Source organism: Trichoderma aggressivum, assembly GCF_033847375.1.
Source record: "Trichoderma aggressivum f. europaeum strain CBS 100526 chromosome Unknown scaffold_005, whole genome shotgun sequence".
NCBI classification, from domain to species: Eukaryota; Fungi; Ascomycota; class Sordariomycetes; order Hypocreales; family Hypocreaceae; genus Trichoderma; species Trichoderma aggressivum.
Genome location: NW_026946371.1, coordinates 328,251 through 343,970, shown reverse-complemented (window position 1 = coordinate 343,970; position 15,720 = coordinate 328,251). Strand labels below are relative to the sequence as shown.

The window sequence follows — 15,720 nt, the reverse complement described above, 5'->3', positions numbered from 1 at the left end:
TTTTTTTCGTGTTTCCGGAGACCGCAAGGGGAGAGGACACGATGTTGAGGGTCTGGCATGGCTGAGGCAAAATCCCAGACTTAACAAAAGGGCAAACGTTGGAGTTGTTGGAACTTGAGCAGAAAAATACCTTATCGAGCATTTCCTGCACTATCTGGGAAGGCGGCAGGCTGGAGTTTGGATGGCAGGAACGGACGAGGCAATTGTCATGCAGATGTAGACCAGATCGGCCTTCTGGGAAGGCACGATAGCACCCTGATTTCTCATCGCACCTTCTTTTCTACTTGACTTGCCGTTAGTATTAAAACCTTGGTAATGAATAAAGACATGATGACATCACATTTTCTTGCCCTTGTAAGCTAGGTATATTCATTGTAAATATTCATTGATTTGTTTATTAATTACCTAGTACTTGCTGCCTATAAGTTCTAGAATTGTAACAATAGTCAAAGATCGGGAAACCCCATTCCGAGGTATCACCGGCGCAAATCTTTCACAGACTCACAGTGACCTCATCACCACCAGCAGCTATCAGCTACCAGCATCTTTCTTCCCAACCTACCAAAACCCGCCGACATGTCGCTGTTTCGCGGCCAATTGAAGTCCAAATACTTCCAGCAACTCCAGACCCTCAGCAGCAGTAGCAAAGCCCTTCGCCGCTTCTACTCCTCGTCGAATCGCACAATACAAGGTACGCCTCCGGAGCTTCTCGAACCAGGTTCCCGAACACAATAAGACACAGACAAACAAACCTCTTTTCCTTCTTCCTCACAGAGTACGATGTCCTTTTCCTCCGCCAGCATGGCGCCAAGCACGCAAAATGGCATCTTTCGGCTCCCTTGAAGCCAGAGTCTCGCGTGAGGCTTTCGTATGGCGCTTCCATCCCGGCGTCTGAGCTGATCGGCCGTCGCGTTCTCGATGTGGTCCGCGATAGTGCTGGCAATTCCGTGGTTCTGCATGAACCGTCTCTTGCAAGCTATATCATCAACAGCGAGCGCCTTGCCACACCGGTAAATGATTTCTACACGCGCTGGTACTTAGGTTTGAGAAGCTAAATCAGATTGCAGATCTATCCCAACGACGCCAACACAATCGTCTCTCTCCTCGACCTCAACCCCTCTCGTCCCGGCGAAGACGACCAAGACGATGAAAACCCTCCCTTCGAAATCTTCGAAGCCGGCACAGGCATGGGCAGCCTCACTCTTCACATTGCCCGTGCCCTGCACGCAGCAAACCCGCCTCTACCACCTGCTCTTCGACAAATTCTCATCTCCTCCCCCTTCAAGGCTCGTTACGATTTCGCCACTTCCAGAGGCTGTCTCGAAATCTCTCCCGAGGAGCAAGCTGCTCTCGACGCGTATGCTTCTTCCCGTCGCGCAGTCTTGCACACTCTCGATCACAACTCGAAGCATGCTCGCGCTGCGTACAAGCTCGTTCGCAACTTTCGCCGTGCGCAGTACTTGCCCGCTGTCGATTTCCACGTCACTTCTGTAGACGAGTTTATAAGTCAGCGGCTTGAGCAAACAGGTGGACAACCTTTTCTCTCCCGCGCCATTCTCGATCTCCCGTCGGCGCACGAAAACGCCGAACGTGTAATCAAGGCCTTGCACCCCAATGGCCTCCTCATCATCTTCAAGCCCTCCATTAGTCAAATCGCCGACTTCCAAGCCTGGTCCAACGAGACAAAACAGCCTGTGCGCATGGAAAAGGTCATTGAGCTCTATTCTACCACTGCATCAGACGGTGGGGTACACGACAGTTCTGGCGGAAGACACTGGGACGTGAAAACGGTAGTGCCGAGAGCGCAGCAGGGCGAGGGCGGCAACAATAAACCGGTGCAGGTGATGCGGCCAAGAGTAGGCGAGCGTGTTGCTGGCGGAGGTTTTGTGGCCGTACTGCGGCGATGGCCTGTTTCTGAGATGCCCGTCCAAGAAGCCCCTGAAGAACCAGAGGCCCAAGAGTGAAGTCGACATCTCAGCCAAGACAATGTGTTGGCAATTTCTTGTATATATTGCATCATTTATATATCTACCTGGTGGATGTTTGCCTCGACGCCGATAGACTAGATCTCAGAATCCAAGTATACTTATAGAAGAGAATCAATCTTTTACTCTACAAGATAGGACAAGTCGGCCATATTCACCTCATAATCACAAACACAAACTGTCAAACCAATTTCAAAAACACAAAACATATCAATCTTCAAAACAGAAACAAGTCAAAAAAAAAAAAGCCTTCCGCTCGCTATTGCAAAAAAAGAGAAAAAAGTTTAAAGTCCCAGCCAAAAAAAAAACATTCTCACTCTCAAATTTCTACCAATTGTTGGCGGGTATCTCTATATACAGCGCTACAAGAAAAAGAAAAAGAAGAAAAGAAAAATATTCATGTGTATCGTCATCGTCGTCATAATCGCTCGTAAAAAGAAGCCATCAAAAAAACTAAATCCCCTTTTTTTCGGTGTAAATCCTCCCCCCTTGCGCTCTTCCTCTCGTTTGCAATCTCGGAATGTTGACGAGAGTTACCCCTTCCAAAGGAACATCCGCAGAGTGCGCCGGCCCGCCATTGCAATCTGCTTTAGTGCCCTTCAAGGGGAGGAGCCATCTCCATTAATATTTAACCCCAAATGCCGTATTTGAAATGAGAAAAAAACAATTCTTCCAGAGTAAATCGGTCTTGTGTCCGGCAACTAGTCCTCCATCCGGCGGCGTGAAAAAAAAAAAAAAAAAAAAAAAAAAAAAGGTAAAAGAGATGGAGAATGAGGAAACGAGCAGTATACTGAAATGCAGCGCACGCTAAACAGAGACTCAACAGCCATCGTATATATGCTGTTCGCGATTCATTCGTTGAAGGGAAGGGTGGAAGTCTCGGATTTGCGTTATTGAGGACCCAACCCTTCAGATACCAAAAAAAAAAAAGAGAGAGTAAGAGAGAGAGAGAGAGAGAGAGAGAGAGAGAGAGAGAGAAATAAAAGATGAAAAGTGAAGATAAAAGAAGGTCGAATCATGCTCGTTAAAGATCCAGTCTTGAGGATTGGCTTGCGCCATGTCTTCCAATCTTGAGAAATTTTTTTCCAGTATCATTGCTTCCAGGTGCCAGTAGGAAGGTATGAGAAAATGAAAGATATAATGAAACAAAAACAGAGTAATAAAGAGATATAAAACAGGTTGCAAAGCACTGAGCGGGATATGATTAGATATTGTTGATCGTCTAAGGCGCACGGGCACTGCAGACCATCAGCTTGAGGCTGGTGCCCAGGTCTTCGCATTCCCTGAGCAAAGCCTTATCGTTCCAGATGCTGTCTTTTCCGGAGGAGTGGCTGGTTGTGTTCTCATAGCATCGAGAATACCACCAACGTCCAACTCGGGATACCATGTTGGTAATGCCCTCATCTGCGTTGGGACTTTGATCTCGCATCATTTCTGCCAAGCTAGGCTGGTCTTTGGAAAGCTTTTTCGTCTTTTTCTCAGCTAAGCCTTTGCCCTTTGAGTTGTCATCGGAGGACGTGATTGAGCTTGCAACCGGAACACCAACGCGGGCAGCCTTGATGGTCGAGAAGCCGCTCTTGCCCAGGAGGCGGACGATTAAATCAGCAGTAGACGCCAGGTTAGTCTCTGGTGACATTTCATGTATGCGTTCCTTGAGCTGACGAATGGTGCGGCGCCCGCGGTTACCCATGTTGTTGAGATCAACATCAAGAATAGACAACTCAAGATATCCGCCCGGCTTGAGGACACGGCGGGCTTCAGAAAGAACATTCTCGTAGTGAGAATCCGGAGCGGCCGCCGGGAATCGATAAACGACACAGTTGAAGGTATTCGAAGCAAAGGGAAACTCATCGAGGTGGGAAAGATATTGTACTTGACGATGGTTGGGTGGGCTGAGGGGATAGCGCGATGCCGAGCTTTGGGGATCGGGTGTAGGCAAAGGGGCTCGTGGAGAGAGGTTGAAGAATTGGGCAGCCGAGTATGTTTCCGCAGCATAAAACGACCAATCGTCATTACCAAGCCCGTCAATGACAAGGACTGATTGGCGCTCGAGAGAGTCTTGGCCCCGGCCTAGTCCATGTCGAATGTCGCTGAAGAGAACTTGGCCAAAGCTCAGCCACTTGGAGACGGTCATGGAACCTACACGAAGGTTCACCTGGGCTAGGGGCGTCCATTCTTCAGAAGAGGTAGACGAGCCAGACTGCCTAGACTTGCGGGAAGAGGCGATGCTGTTGCGCATGGTTTCAGCGGCGCTAGGCTTCCTGGAATGCCGGCCATTGCTCTGTTCTGCGACCTCTGGCACGGGTGAGGGCACCGTAGGGCTAGGATGAGGCTGAAAGGCCTTTCGAATTCTCTCCGTCATGTCGGCACTGAAAGTAGTGGAAGCCGTCGGCGCATCTGAAATGGTTGACAGCTTGCGATTATCAGTGACGATTGTTGGAGATTCGAGAGGCTTCTCTCTTGCCAGCCTCACCTGGTAGGTTTCGAGATGGAACGGAACACCCCTGGAAGACGTGGTCGACTGTCGGGCTTTCACGGTGTCTTCTCCCAAAAGGTCGTCATATTCGTCCCAAACTTCATCGTCTGCAGGTGGGTCCTCGGGCTTTGGAATAACAGCAGTCGCCTCTGCATAATTGTACGAAACACAAGATTCGGTCGAGCTCGTTGTACAGTCAGAATCCTTTCGAGGGGGAGAAAAGGCGAGGAATTCTTGCGTAGTCGTAGGCTCCGGAGATAGACGTGATCTAGGTTCGCTGAAGAAAGAAAACTCGGTGCCCGCATCCGTCGTTGAGCCATCACCACCACCGGTATCCGGGATGGGAGATGGTTTTGAAAAATTGGGTATTCTGGTATTCAAGCCTGGACCGCGTGTTTTGGGTATATGCAAAGAGAGTTGCTCATGTGCCATAAAAGACCGAGAGAAACTGCGGGGAGAGGGCCCCTCTGGCCGGTTGCTCACCACCTGCGGTATCCTTCCCACCTGTACCAAGCGACTGGGTCTTCCAGAACTCAGAGTTACTGCTGTAGGAGGTATTCCTTCCATCCGGGAAACAGTTGGCTCGTCGGCCACAGCAAAGTAGTCTTGTACTGGCGGGAGAGGCTGTGGTAGAATGTTCGCCGAAGGCTGCAGTTGCGAAGTGCCAAACGACTGAGCTCCCTCTGCCTGCAACTCAGGTGTAGTTATCTTGGCAGGTGAGCGTGCGTAGGCATCCACCTCACGCAAAATCTCTTTGAGGTCTACAGGCCGGGCTGATTCTTGCTCGGGCGAGTCCATAATGGTGTAAAAAGCCACCGGCTTCTTCTCCACTGGCTGTACAGTGACGGCGACCGGCTCGCTTGTCTTGTCTGGCTTGGGCTGGTTGTTCGATCTGCTGAAGAAATTCCATTTCCTTGGGGACCGAGGCTTTTTCTTGAGCTTCTTGGGAGCCGGATGAGGATTGGCAATTTCATGAGAAGGCTGTGGCTGAAGATTGAAGATGGAAGATTCATCAGACATGATGCTGGTATCAAAGCTAGTCATGGGCGATGTAATCACGCCACTGGTGTTGATCGGTCGTGGCAGTTGTAGAGGGTCGTCTGGAAATGACTTCAACCGCTGAACGGATCGTCTAAATGCCAGAGTAGAACCCATAGCCACGCTGCTGGCGTCGCTGTCAGACGGCTTTCGAGCATGTGTGAAATTCTGTCCACGGGGAATAGCCGATGGCCAAAGTCCTGTTCCAGGCACATCCCTTGAAACGGAAGATGTAGTTGAATTTGCTATTGAATCAATGCTTGGACGCTCGTTGGTTGTGAAGCTCATATTGCTCTCTGTCCTGCTGAGGTCTGCGCTGGCGTTTCGATTCTCAACAACAGCTCCTCCGGCAATCACGACAGGATTGATGCGGTCAGCCAGGAAAGAGTCGCCACTGACAAGGCTCTCATTAGATTTTTGAGGATTGGCAATGACTCCGCTTCGCCGCCGAACAGCACCGAGTCGTCCGTACCCTTCGTGGCCTGTGCCAGCCGCTGGACCCTTTCGAGATGCTTTCTGTTTGTCTTTCTTGTCCTTTTCATTGGGCGCGCTCTCTGAAGAAGCTTTTCTGCGCCCAAAGAACGGGAAACGAGAGCCAGAGCTCTTGGTATTTGGGGGCGGTGTAGCAGTAGGTCGAGCTGGGCCAGACACAAGTGGGCCAGACACGCTTAGCTTTCTCCTACTCGTCAGTTTGCCTGATGAGGTAGGTTGCTCAGACGTGAGTAGATTCGATGTTGATGCACTCTTGTTGGTCTGCAGAGTTGAAAGCGGAGCTGGAGGAGACATTGTAGTCTCACTATCGCGTCTTTCTGAATTGATTGCCCTGAGTGCCAAGCTACTCTGGATTACCGGGATGGGGGTATACAGCTGGGACTTGAGGTCAGAGGTGCCATCTCGACTGGGTCGGCGCGGAGGCATGGCCTGCGGCGAAGGTGATTGATAGCTGCGAAGCGGGAGGGCTGGTTTTGGCGGGGATGAGATATTCATTGGTTGGGCCTCTGGTCTGCGTTTTTGTCTGGGAGATAGCTCTTCTTCATCTTCGCTCGAGAGAAATTTCTGCGATGACTTGCGTGGAGGGGGGCTTTGCGGCGGTAATACGAAGGTTTTCCCACCTTTTCTTCCCTTCTTTGGGTTGATGCCGGCCTTGACAGTAGAGCTTGATGATGAGGAAGTCAACGACTCTCGAACCGCAGCAAGGCCGTGGGGATCAACGCTTATAATATCGACCTCATTTGATATACTCCCCGTCCTTCGTCGGGTCACAGGCGGGCGAGTAAAGGCGGGGCTGTGTTGTCGAATCTTTGTCAATGGGAAGCCGCGGCTGGGAACAACGAGGCCAGGAGACTGAGAGGAGATTGAGGTTGGCGTTGTGTCCCGGCTGTATGGTCCCGGACCAGGTGAGGCAGAAAATCTGGTAGAAGGACTACCACTGATGGCGCTAACTTGACTGCTGTTGGCAGAGAAGAGCAGGCTCCCAGGAGTTGGCGGCGGAAGATCATGTGTAGCCAAGCGGTAGGGCATGTCGGGGGCCTGTCTATTCAAAGCATCGCGTACTCGGTCGTAATGACGATAGCGATCTAGCTCAGGGTAGATGACTGGAGACTGACCGACCGGCTTCGAAGCGCCAGACGGCTCTTCTCTTTGAATGGCGCTTGGGCTGGCCGTCATGTTTCGATCAAACTGGATTCCGAGTGCCGAGCCCACCATTACCTGCGGTTGACCCTTGGGGGAACTGGGACCTGGACCAGGAGAGCCACTAGGCAGAGTGCCGACCTCGGGTGATGGAGAGGGCTTCTTCCGTCTCGGCACATTTTGGCCCGGCTTTGAGCTACTATCAAATGACCGGCTGGAAGAGGAGGAGCCTGATTCGGTTTGTGTATGGGATCGTGAGTAGCCAGAGGAGCTCGTGGCTGAGCCCCATGACTTTGATTGCCGATCCGGAACAATCTTTGGGGCGGGTTGCTGTGTAGTAGCAGAGGGGCGGCGTGTTGAAGATGGAAGAGGGACTCGACTAGCCGCACGTGGCTGCGATGAGTCTTGTTTTGCCAGCCTCGGGATGTCCGTTTCTCTCTCGCTCGTCCGGGAGGTAGATTTGGGAATGCCACTCAATGGCTTTGAGTCTTCGGGCCGCCTTCGCAAGCCATCGGATGGCCTGACTGGTAATCCATATCCCGCCTTGGGGGATGCCATACTGTTCCAACCTCGTGGGATGTTTGTAGTATTCCAAACATGCCTCTTATGATGTATAGAGATGCATACTTTGTCCAAAAGGGTGTTTCACGTCAAGAATTGGTCTTGCACAGATGTCAGCAGATGCAACGTAACTACTGCGTAGTAATTGAGGTGTTGAGAAAGAGCACAGGTAATAATTCGACCCCATCAGTAATGAATTAATGGAAATGAGCCTGCTCACCTTGTTGGCCACGAGCTTAAGGTCAAACCTTGGCTATTAGCAGAGCTGCTGGTACACGATGGGGTACAGCCAAATCCGGTAATGAAGGCAGATTACGAGGGAGTCTTGTCGAAGAGCTCCGGAGCAGCAAAAGAAACTTCCGTCGAGGTGTCCAAAAGCGAAGGTAAGTGGCTATTTCAAGAAATAAACGAGGAAGGGAAAAAAGAAACTATTGTGCACGAAAAGGGAACAATGTAACGATGGAGTGCCGGTAGTATAAAAGAACCGGCAGACTCAAGAGGACCGGAGGAGTGGGGATGCAGCCCGAGACGGGAATAAGCTGAACTAGGGACGGAGCAGCTTAGTGCTGCTGAGAGAGCGCTTGCGAGTAGGTTAAAATTGAACTGAGCCAGGCCGAGAGAGCCCTTGGCTTGGAGCAAAGGACAGGGGGATGTCGAGTCGAGAAAGGATTTTGCCAGCTGGGGATCGATTGGTCCCTTTGCGAAGACAAGCGTGGCAAAGAAGGCACGAGTAGGTGTGGAGTGGCGAAACGAGGCCCGGTGGTCGGGACTGAGGATAAACCAACGAGATTTTGTTATTGACAAAGATTGAGAGAGGGCGGGGAAAGCAGGTGGATGAGGCTGCTCGGAGTGGAGGGAAGAGCACAGCAGCCCTTTGTAGACACGATCATTGGCATCATGCTTGTTTAGGCGATGAAGGCCTCCGGTTGGGAGCATCGTGAGTGGTTGACACGAGTGCTTGGGAAAGCCTACCGGTGGAGAGGCATGCTCTGCTGTCACTGTCCACGTCTACTGCAGACGGCAAAGATTCTCAAAGCAGATGATGGCCACCGTACGGGCTTGGGCGGTCAAATGTGGCCGATCGGAGGCAGTGCGATGGCCAGTCCGTCCATGCCAGGGTCCCGGAAGCTTGGGGAGATCAGTGGCACTGCGGTGCTGCTACTGCAGATGCAGATGCAGCTGCGCCGCCATGCCATGCGCATGAAAAGCACGGCCGTGGTCCTATGGAATCTCGTCAGAGCCAGGCCGGGCAGGGCGAGGCGGCGATTGGGCACGAGGGCTGGCCACAGCGTCTGTTCCTGGCAGTCCAAGCATCACAAATCCCCAGCAAGCGGTGGGGCGGCCGAGGGTCTGAGGTCTCCGCTTGGCCTCGCCGTTGAAGATGAAAGGCTGCCATGGTTCCTGGAGGCGCCCAGCGGCGAGGACTAGGCCGAGGGAATACAGCGTGCGAGGGACTCATTGGCGCGGCGACCTCGTCGTCGCTGCCAGGCTAGCCGTCGCGCGCAATTGGCAGCATATTGGACTGGATGTACGTCCAGGCTGAGGCGGAGTACGAGTAGGTAGGTAGCCAGACGGCCACATTGCCCCCCCCCCCCCATCTTGGACGGTCGGTCTCTTTGCCCAAGGCCAAGTGCCGTCGTCGTGGCCGCTGTCGCCGCCGTCGTCGTGCCATCATTGTCATCATCATCATCGTCACCGTCATTGCCAGCACCCAGAGGCGTTGCTGTTGTTGGCGGCCACATGGCACCCTTCAGGTCTCGCTCTCTCCATGCTCCCATGTCCCATGTCTCCCATGTCCTGGCTCATGTCCCGGCACGCGAGAGGCAGCTGGGCGTGGTCGCCGAGCTTACGCCCGTTTGGGAAGAGGCATCAGCCACAGCCGGGTGTCGTCTGCTAGACTGCTAGAGGCTGTATGCATGTCTGAGACATGTCTTGCCTGGGCCATGTATGTCTCATTTCTGTCGACTCCGACAGGTCGATCCAGAGGACGAGGTGTCTGCATGTCTCAGCATTCCGCACGATCTGCGTCGTTAGCTTATCCACCTTCTCCTACTGGACGGCATCGGTGGGCGTCAAATTTTGCAGGCCATGGAGGGTGAGGGCCAACGGGGTGGGTGTGCAGGCTCCAAAGTGTGCTGCCTGTTCATTTGTCAATGTGTGTATTGCGTAGCTTGCTCAGTAGTAATCTGTACAGTAGCTGGCGATGGAGGGCGTAAGTTAGCACTGCATCCATCGTGTTGATTTGGTGAGAAGGTACATTGGCCCAAGTATTACTCCGCACCTTTTTTGCTAGCATCGCACCTAAGCAAGACCAAGACCTTGCATCAACTCGTCTTTCTCGCTACAGGTACTTGCACATCAACTTGCACATGTCAAGCAAGCCTCAGTCTCTCTCCATCTGCCCCGCATAGATCCATCTGCCTCCATCTCGCCTCTTGCTGTCATCTCCAGGCGCTGGTTGGTATGTAATAATAACTTGAAGCCTGTCCGCGTACTAACTACTAGACCTACATACATGCTAACCTCGCCATCGACTGCTAGGCACGAATAGCGCGTCTGTCTGTCTGGATCTGGGAGATGAATCCCTTCCTTCAATTGGCGAACAAGCAGAAACAACCTGCATCCACGCTCCACGCCTCTCTCACACACTCTCGCATCCACGCACGGGCAACAGTCATCCCGTTGCCCGAGAGACACCAACCAGCGAGGCCTGGATATTGTGCGGTGGTAGCACTGAATCCTACGCCCGTATCCAATGCTCTCCAGATGAACGCCTAGGCGGGCAGATGTCGGCCGTTATTCAGGTTTGAGAGATGCTCCTGCATGGGCCTCTGATGCATCTTCCGTCTGCATGTAACCAGCTGGGGAGCATTAGCAGTGCAAGGTATGGGCTGCTAGTAGATCACCATGCATTTGCGGCCCTATCTGCTTCGTGCTTTTCGACCAGCCCTTCGGCAAAGGGGAAGAATTGCTAGCAGAAGTGCAAGTTTTTTTTTCTCTCTTCTTTTTCCCTTGTCATTTCCGATATTGTCACATATTAGACCGGTGTTGCACTACAGATAATCCCGGAGGCCAGCCGCAAATTGTCGCACCACCACTATCACACCGCGGAAGCAAGGGTCTTCACTCCAAGTGGGCATCCGGCTTGGAGGCTCACTTTGTCCACTTTCGCTCATCAAACGCACGGCCTCAGCGAGTGTGTACACATTATCAAGTACTTTTCGAACCTGGCAAACGCGGCGATTCGTCAATATTTGAGGAGAAGGGCGGCTGCCTGTGCGCTGCCATTGGCCAACTATTTTTTATTTTCTTCCAATCACTTTGCTCGAGCCAACTGAATGCTTTCCCGTCCCCTGCTCGCCGGGATACCCCCGATACCCAGAACGCCTCGTTCTCAACATCACTAGCAAACAAGGCACGTACCCCAGCATGCTAATTACACAACATGCCTCAGCCGTTTTGCAACTCAACTTGATTATATCGCCATTGCAAAACCTCGACCAGAATCCTTGAGAAGTCGGACAGCTTGCCGGGTTGGGCCTCGTAATGGTCTCCCGTCCCCGTCTCGCGGAGCAAAGCCCGGCAGAGTACGGAGCACTTAATCCATGATGGCTATTACGAGTACCATGAGCAAATCAAGACGATGTGGTACTCGTACAAGAATGACAATAATAGCAACAGGCCTTCCTCTGCTCTCCCTGCAGCCGCACGCCCTGATCCTGATCCTGAACGCTAAGCATGCGGCAGATGTCGGGACAGTCATTGTCCAAAAGCCGTGCTTTGTGTATGCCTTGGCCCAACGGCTCGGGGTGCACAACGGAGCTGAAAGCTGCATCCAGGGCATGGAAAGCTAGTGGCGACCTGGATGAGCTGGCCATGTCCATCAGTCACCGATTTGTTTGTTGGCATCGCATCTCTCGCTCTCATGCATTGCACATCTCGAAAACGAAAACGAAATGCCGGCATCAAGTTGGGACGGAGGCAACCTGTCTAGGTATGTCTAATAATATCGACACGCATTGACTTGACGGTGCTTCGCCACACTTGGCCACAGCTGGGAACAAAGTGAGGCTTGTGACGTGGCTCGTCCCGCCGTGGCCGCTCCCGCACTTGGCCTGGTGGGGCTGGTGGCCTGTGGCTGATGTCAAATCGCCAGATCCAGGGCCGGCGCTTTTGCTGACGACATTTTGGGGGGACAGAATTGCCATCTTGCCATTGTATGCAGCCATTGCGTTCCCGGGCCTTTGTGACGTGTTCTCTTCGTCGTCGTCTTTTTTTTTTTTTTTGCTTTTGTTGCCTGAGCATGGATCAATGCATTGCAACAGTCACTCGGGACCGAGACAAGGCACTCCGTCTGCACTTGGGCTGACCGTCGTCGGCTTGTCAAGGCATAACAACGTCGGCTTGGTTTACTAACACGGCACATTACCGAAGAGGCATATCGGATGCTGCTGTTGAAACCACAACCTTCTCTCACAGCACGCCTGGCCAATCAAGCCACGGCCCCTGCCCTTGCAAATCTTCACACCCCATTTGCCCATCGATCAATATCAAAGTGCGCAACACGCCAGGCGAGGACCCCATCTCGCTTTAGCTCAGCAAGGGTTTCCCGCATGCCATTGGCTCCCGGGTTTCGACGTCTCCAAGTAACGTGACGAGAAGAGTCCAACACCATCCAACCACTCCTTGGTCCTTCTGCCTCTTCAGCACTGAATCATGGCTGCCGACTGGGTCTACACACGTGGGGGAACAAGGCACGGGCGTTTGGCTCGCCGAGGTGAAATCTCTGCTCTGCTCGTCTCACCACCGAGCGAGCCGCTATCAGATGGGCTCCTCCTTGGTGTGGTTGGGGCGCTTGATTATCGGTGGAAGCAGTTTTTCTTGCTCGAAATGCGGGATTAGCGCGTTGGTCCCAGACGACTTCTCACGGCGACTTGGGATGGATCTTTTGTTCGACTTCCTGTTGGTCCATCCGTATGACACATCATGTTGGTGGCGGAGTTGAAAGGGCTGCCTGGATGCCGAGTGATTGGCTTCTGTTGACTGATTGACGCAGCAGCTGATATCTGACTATCTATTCTTTGCCCCTCCTCCTTCTGCATATTTCTAGCACGGCTCTTCTTCTCACTATTAGATGTCTCGGACAATCAGCTTAGTATGCTGAGTCCGGGCATGCTCGAGAAAGAGCTAGAAACGGCGCACTCGGGCTTTCCCTCATCTAGGTCTTGGTCAAAAGTGGTGTTCACGTCTGGGGACGAATCACCATCTTGTCGACGATACAACCTCATGACTGTGGCTCAGCTGAGGAGAAGCCCGAGTAGTCATCCCCCTTTCTCCCCTGCATAATCCCGTGCTTTACTCCGTTGACTGCTCCTGGCACCTTTGATGCTTCTCCCCGAGAATATCACTCTTAGTCTGATGGCTGGAACTAGCATCTTCTGGACCAGATGCCTCACCAAGATATTCCTCGCTGCTATTGGCCCTCTGTCAAACCCACTTCCAGCTGCCAGGGCGACTAGCGACATCCCTCTCGCCTGCACGCCCGGCGCGTAAGCTTGCCTTGTTATTCAGCGAGACCAAAACCCACTACCGTCCAACTGAAACGGATGTGGGAATAGTAGCAATATGATGATTCACAAAAAATCTCTGCAAGCTAGCTTCACGGCTAAGATTGACTTCCCGTACCCGTAGTACCCGTACGTAGACGAAAGTAGCAGTAGTACCGCCTTGCTCCCCCTCCCCCCCCTGTTATATAACTATAGTACGAGTAGTATTGCTCTTTGATTAGACGATACATCACATTTGGAGCACAATAGATAAGCAGAAAAAGGTGGTGCTGCCCGGAGGATCTCTTGTTCCCGTGAGTGCCATTGTTTCTGTTCTGTTCGGCGAGCGGGGAGGTGTGTGATATGTGTGATGAGAGCTGGGATGTGGGCATGGAGCGGAGATCACGGGTTTTTAGTATAATGTGATTTGATATGTGATGGGGGACCTTGTTCCTTTTTATGTTACGCATAAGGGAGGAGGATAGCGTTGGAGATGTGCGTCTTTTTTTTTATTCTTTTTTTTTGGCTCTTGCTGCATGTGAAAAAGGGGACAAGTCGTGTTGTGTGTGAATGCTGCGGTGATTGAGATTGAAGCTGTCACTGCCGGCCTGGTTTCGTTGGGGAGAGAAGGGCCGTTTATGGATCAAGGGATTTTTTTATTATTTTTTTGTTCCTTGTCGTTCCCTTTGGCAAAAGCAGAATTGCGTCCACTGTGAATACGACCAACGTACCTAGTAGGTAACCATCGCAATCACCAGACACTTTCGTAACAGCAGCAGCATCATCACAGCGAATTTACTCCCCAAGCCATTACGATGTAGTTTTCCAAAATCCAGAACGCCGTTTTAGCCTCTTATTAGAAAAAGCGCTCTCATAGGATATACATTTGCCGTTTCGTCCCTCCCAATAAAAAAAGACCTTCTCATTATCAAGATAGAATTTCATCTCCAGATCTTTCTCTTTTTCCCCCCTTTTCCCAAAAAAAAAACTCACAACCAAAACGTTGCAGCTGACTTTTTTTTTTTCCTTCCTTCTTTACGCCGCAGCAAATCTGGCAGCTCGCTTCTCGGCCTTTGCCTTCTCAGCAGGATCCTCTATGACGCTGCTGAACTTGGGCTTGCCCGCGGCCTTGCCACCCTGGTTCTGATTGCCCTTGTTGCGGCCACTGCGTCTCTCGTTGCCCGAGGGCTGCTGCTGCTCCCTGCGGTCCTGGCTGCGACGCTTGCCGGGCCCGTTGCCGTCGCCCTCGTTGCGGCCACGGCCACGCTTGAGCGGCCTCTCGGGCAGCGCGGAGTCGAGCCCCGTGGCCAGCTCCTTGTCGTCGACGCCGAAGCGCTTGGCCCGCTCGGCCAGCCTCTTAGTCTCGTCGTCGAGCTCGGTGCCGAAGCGCTTGGCCCGCTCGACGCGCTTCCTAAGCTCCTCGTCGGCGGTGGTGGACGAGAGGCCGATGGCAAACGACGGCGCGGGCTCCTTGGCCTCAGCTTCCTCGGCGGCGGGCTTGTCGCCGGATTCCTCGGCGGGCTTGGCCTCGTCCTCGTCTGCCGGAGCTGCAGCGGCGGCGGGTTCTGCGGCGGGCTTCTCTGCGGGCTTGGCTGCCTGTTCCTTTTCAGGTTTTGAGGCAGCGGCGGGTTCGTCGTCGCTGTAGTTGATTTCGTCCTCCTTGGATTCGACTAGGGGGCGGGTCTCTGTTAGCGTTCGCTGTCCCAACCAATGCTCAACGTAGTTTTTCTCCGTTTCGCGCGTTCCCGCTCGACGTGATATAGTGATTGTGGTGATGATTTTGCGGCAAGGAAACGGATAGGCGCAACAGCTACATACCAGGCTTGTCGGCTTCGGTAGCTGACGCGGTAGCGTTCTTCTTGTCGTCCTCCTGCAGGCGCGCAATGAGGTCGGCCTTGTTGCCCGTCTGCGGCAGCTTCTTCTCCGCAAGGAGCTTCTTTAGCTCCGGCACCTTGAGGGCAGTGTAGTCGGCCATTGTGAAGAAGAAGAAAAAAAAGTCGGAGAGTTGGAAAAAAAAAAAAAAAAAAAGAGTGTCACGGTCGCGGTCGGGGAGAGAATTGAAGGCTGAGGAAGCGGGAGAAGAAGAAAAGTCGGTCGTCGTCGAAATGGGATCAAACGAGGCGAATTGCCGGGAAGCGGCGCGAGAAGAAGAGAAAAAAGGGCGATGGGGAGACAAAGCGAAGAGGGAGGAGAGAGAAGGTTGAGATGGGAAGAGACGCGATCTGAGCCGCTATTACGGACGGACGAGGCTGGGGATCGTGATTTGCACCGGGAATGCGCACGGACCAGTAAGCTTAAAAGAGCTCTGGGAGCTCCAGGAACTGCTGCGCAAGTAACTTGGACTTATACCTTCTAAGAGACATGTGATTATTCCTATTGAATCCTTTGAGTTCTTATTTCATTTGTTATCCGTTGATTGTATTAATACATACATATCCTCGCTCGTGCTAGACTTGCCAGGCTCAAATATCACTGTTTCCCC

General features: G+C 52.5%; 4 protein-coding genes across 4 annotated transcripts; 1 reads left to right on the top strand and 3 right to left on the bottom strand.

Annotated features, from left to right (window-relative positions):
- Positions 1 to 576: 576 nt before the first annotated feature.
- Triagg1_2016 (uncharacterized protein) lies at positions 577 to 1,964 on the top strand (the record flags this gene model as incomplete). The annotated part of the gene is made up of 3 exons (XM_062896151.1): positions 577 to 691; positions 775 to 1,010; positions 1,068 to 1,964. The coding sequence occupies 3 exons, from the start codon at positions 577 to 579 to the stop codon at positions 1,962 to 1,964; spliced, it is 1,248 nt and encodes a 415-aa protein (XP_062758872.1).
- A 1,243-nt stretch (positions 1,965 to 3,207) lies between these two features.
- Positions 3,208 to 7,689, bottom strand: Triagg1_2015 (uncharacterized protein; the record flags this gene model as incomplete). The annotated part of the gene is made up of 1 exon (XM_062896150.1): positions 3,208 to 7,689. One exon carries the CDS (start codon positions 7,687 to 7,689, stop codon positions 3,208 to 3,210), a length of 4,482 nt encoding a protein of 1,493 aa, XP_062758871.1.
- Positions 7,690 to 8,913: 1,224 nt separating this feature from the next.
- Positions 8,914 to 9,694, bottom strand: Triagg1_2014 (uncharacterized protein; the record flags this gene model as incomplete). The annotated part of the gene is made up of 3 exons (XM_062896149.1): positions 8,914 to 9,116; positions 9,164 to 9,489; positions 9,543 to 9,694. 3 exons carry the CDS (start codon positions 9,692 to 9,694, stop codon positions 8,914 to 8,916), a joined length of 681 nt encoding a protein of 226 aa, XP_062758870.1.
- A 4,579-nt stretch (positions 9,695 to 14,273) lies between these two features.
- On the bottom strand, positions 14,274 to 15,213 carry Triagg1_2013 (uncharacterized protein; the record flags this gene model as incomplete). The annotated part of the gene is made up of 2 exons (XM_062896148.1): positions 14,274 to 14,908; positions 15,057 to 15,213. The coding sequence occupies 2 exons, from the start codon at positions 15,211 to 15,213 to the stop codon at positions 14,274 to 14,276; spliced, it is 792 nt and encodes a 263-aa protein (XP_062758869.1).
- Between the last annotated feature and the right edge of the window lie 507 nt (positions 15,214 to 15,720).